Genomic DNA, 2,500 nt, shown 5'->3' on the forward strand with positions numbered 1-2,500 from the left:
TACGTTGTGTCTTGGTAGAACGAACATGCTCATAAACAACAGCATTTATGGTAGTTGTTTGGAAAACGCATAAAACGCTTAAACCACGTAAATCTGAATGCATGAGGTTGCCAGTGAATTTTGCGTTTTCACATGCTTTTCTCATATTGCGGAGGATCACTGAGGCGAACATTCGCAGCAATCATGTTTTCTCTGAACAGATACATTTGATCGATTTTGTGTAATCATTTTATCTCAACATTAACTCTCAGTCTGTCCGACTCCCAGCATGTTCGCTGAGAAATACCTCCTCAAACTGTGGGCGAGGGTTTGCAAACGTTCACGGAAAACTCAAGAGGCGCATTCGACTTCATGTAGCCGTCTTAAGACGACTGCAGACATGACTATTTCTGACATTCTGATACGTTGTCAACCATGACGTGTGTACAATTCCGGTTTGAGAGACGTATCAGAATGTCAGAAATAGTCTCGTCTTAAGATGGCTACATGAAGTCGAATGAGCCTAATGCTAACAGAAAACGGCAAATGTTGAGTGTGAATTTGAAGTGCCCCATTGGTCATTTGAGTGTGACGTCATCATGAGGGTCATCCTCTCCCATTGGTCATTTGCGTGTGATGTCATCATGAGGGTCATCCTCTCCCATTGGTCATTTGCGTGTGATGTCATCATGAGGGTCATCCTCTCCCTCTGTAGGCATCATCACCACTGGCTCCACCCTCCCAGAGTACCAGTTCTACGTGTCGGCCTATCGCGTGCTCTACAGCCATGACGGACAGGACTGGAGCACCTATCAGGATGCCAACTCCATGCAGGAAAAGGTGATGGAACACAGTTGTGGAGTTGTGGGGAAACCGTGGCTGTGTTTTTAGAGCAGGAAGTTTCCAATTGGAATGAAATGACCTGATCTGGCAATATTTAGAAATTAGAGCTGTTCAGATTCTCTACATGATTTTTTTTCCAAATCTCCTTTAGAACAGTGTACACTGAAACGTCCTTTAGAACAGAGTACACTGAAACGTCCTTTTCAAAGGGAGAGGTGTTTTCCCAAATCTCCTTTAAACTCCTTTGGAACCTTTTCAAAAGGTGATAGTGATGCTCTATAAATCCAGGTAGCAACCAATCAGTGTGACACAATTCATGAATACCTAGCCTGGTGTGGGTAGAGGCAGATTGTCTTAGCATCGCTCTTATCTTCTGAAGTTCTTCTGATTCATCTTCTTATCTCTCCTTGACCTTGTGACCTTAAGGTCGAAGGTCGAAGGAAAGTGGTCAGAAGTGATAAGAGGCGGAAAGCAGATGGGACAGATTCAAATCAGCATTTCCAAACGCCATCAAAGTGGAAGTGAGGATGTTGAATGCAAAGCCAGCATGCAGTGCTTATAGATTAGAAATAGCTACAGGCTACAGCATGGTGATCATTGTGAGTACTGGAGCGTGTTGCTCAGCCCCAGCCCCAGCCCCAGCCCCAGCCCCAGCCCCAGCCCCAGCCCCAGCCAGCTCCAGTTTCCCTGGGCAGCTGCTGCTGTCTGCTCTGGCTGCGGTGGCGTATCTCAGCTGAAATAGAAGATCTTTGCTGTGAAAGTGGCGGGGGGTGGGATGACATCACTCTGTGTTTCCTGGAAAAGGAATTCTTTAAAATCCCAAACCTTGAGATCTGGGTGGGTGTGTGCTGGCTAGTCTCTCTTTCTCTCGTCCTCTCTCTCCCCCTCCCTCCCTCTCTTTCTTTCTCTCTCTCTCTCTCTCTCTACCCCCTTCTTTCTTTGTCTTTCTCTCTCCCTCTCTCTTGCAAAGTGTGTGTGTGTGTGCGTGTGTGTGTAAAAATGTACAAAAAGCCACTAACACAGCACTGTAGACCCATTAATAATGGATAGCCATTGATTGGTTGAAAATGTAATTAAGGAGCTATTGACCGGTTGCTGGAGACTTAAGCTGATGCTGTGTTTTGTGTGTTGTCATGGTGATTAAAATCCATCTCTTTATCCTTCCAGATTTTCCAAGGCAACACCAACTATTTCCAGGAAGTGCGCAACAACTTCATCCCACCAATCGAGGCGCGGTACATGAGGATAAGTCCCGCCCAGTGGCACCAGAGGATCACGCTGAAGCTGGAACTACTGGGGTGCCAGCCCCCTACAGGTAACCAGCCAATCACAGTGCAGTAAGATGCCAGACCCCAGCCAATTATATCATAGAGTACTTGTAATTCTTTTATTTTAGTGTTTTATGTGATTATTTATATAATATGTTGTATCTATCTTTCTATACATTTAAAAAGTGCTATACTGTTGTCTTCTATATTTTACAAGTGCTATACGGTGGTCTTATTTTTTTTTTTTAAAAAGTGCTATAATGTTGTCTCTTAACTTTCTTGTATTCTCTTCTTTTTATTCTTGTTTATTTTCATGGGAAATTGATTCAGCTCATCTTAAAAGACAGAAGTGAGGAGAGGTAGAAGTGCTGTTGTTTTCAAATGGGCTCTGTGAATAAATGTGACTTGAT

General features: G+C 44.0%; 1 protein-coding gene across 1 annotated transcript in view; it reads left to right on the top strand.

Moving 5' to 3' along the window:
* Positions 1-2,500, top strand: part of dcbld2 (discoidin, CUB and LCCL domain containing 2) — a 28,143-nt gene that overhangs the window by 19,606 nt on the left and 6,037 nt on the right. Inside the window, 2 exon segments of the mRNA XM_062535352.1 lie at positions 695-819; positions 1,990-2,137. Coding sequence (XP_062391336.1) covers positions 695-819; positions 1,990-2,137 — 273 coding nt within the window.

This window comes from Sardina pilchardus, chromosome 4, assembly GCF_963854185.1.
Source record: "Sardina pilchardus chromosome 4, fSarPil1.1, whole genome shotgun sequence".
Classification (NCBI taxonomy): Eukaryota; Metazoa; Chordata; class Actinopteri; order Clupeiformes; family Clupeidae; genus Sardina; species Sardina pilchardus.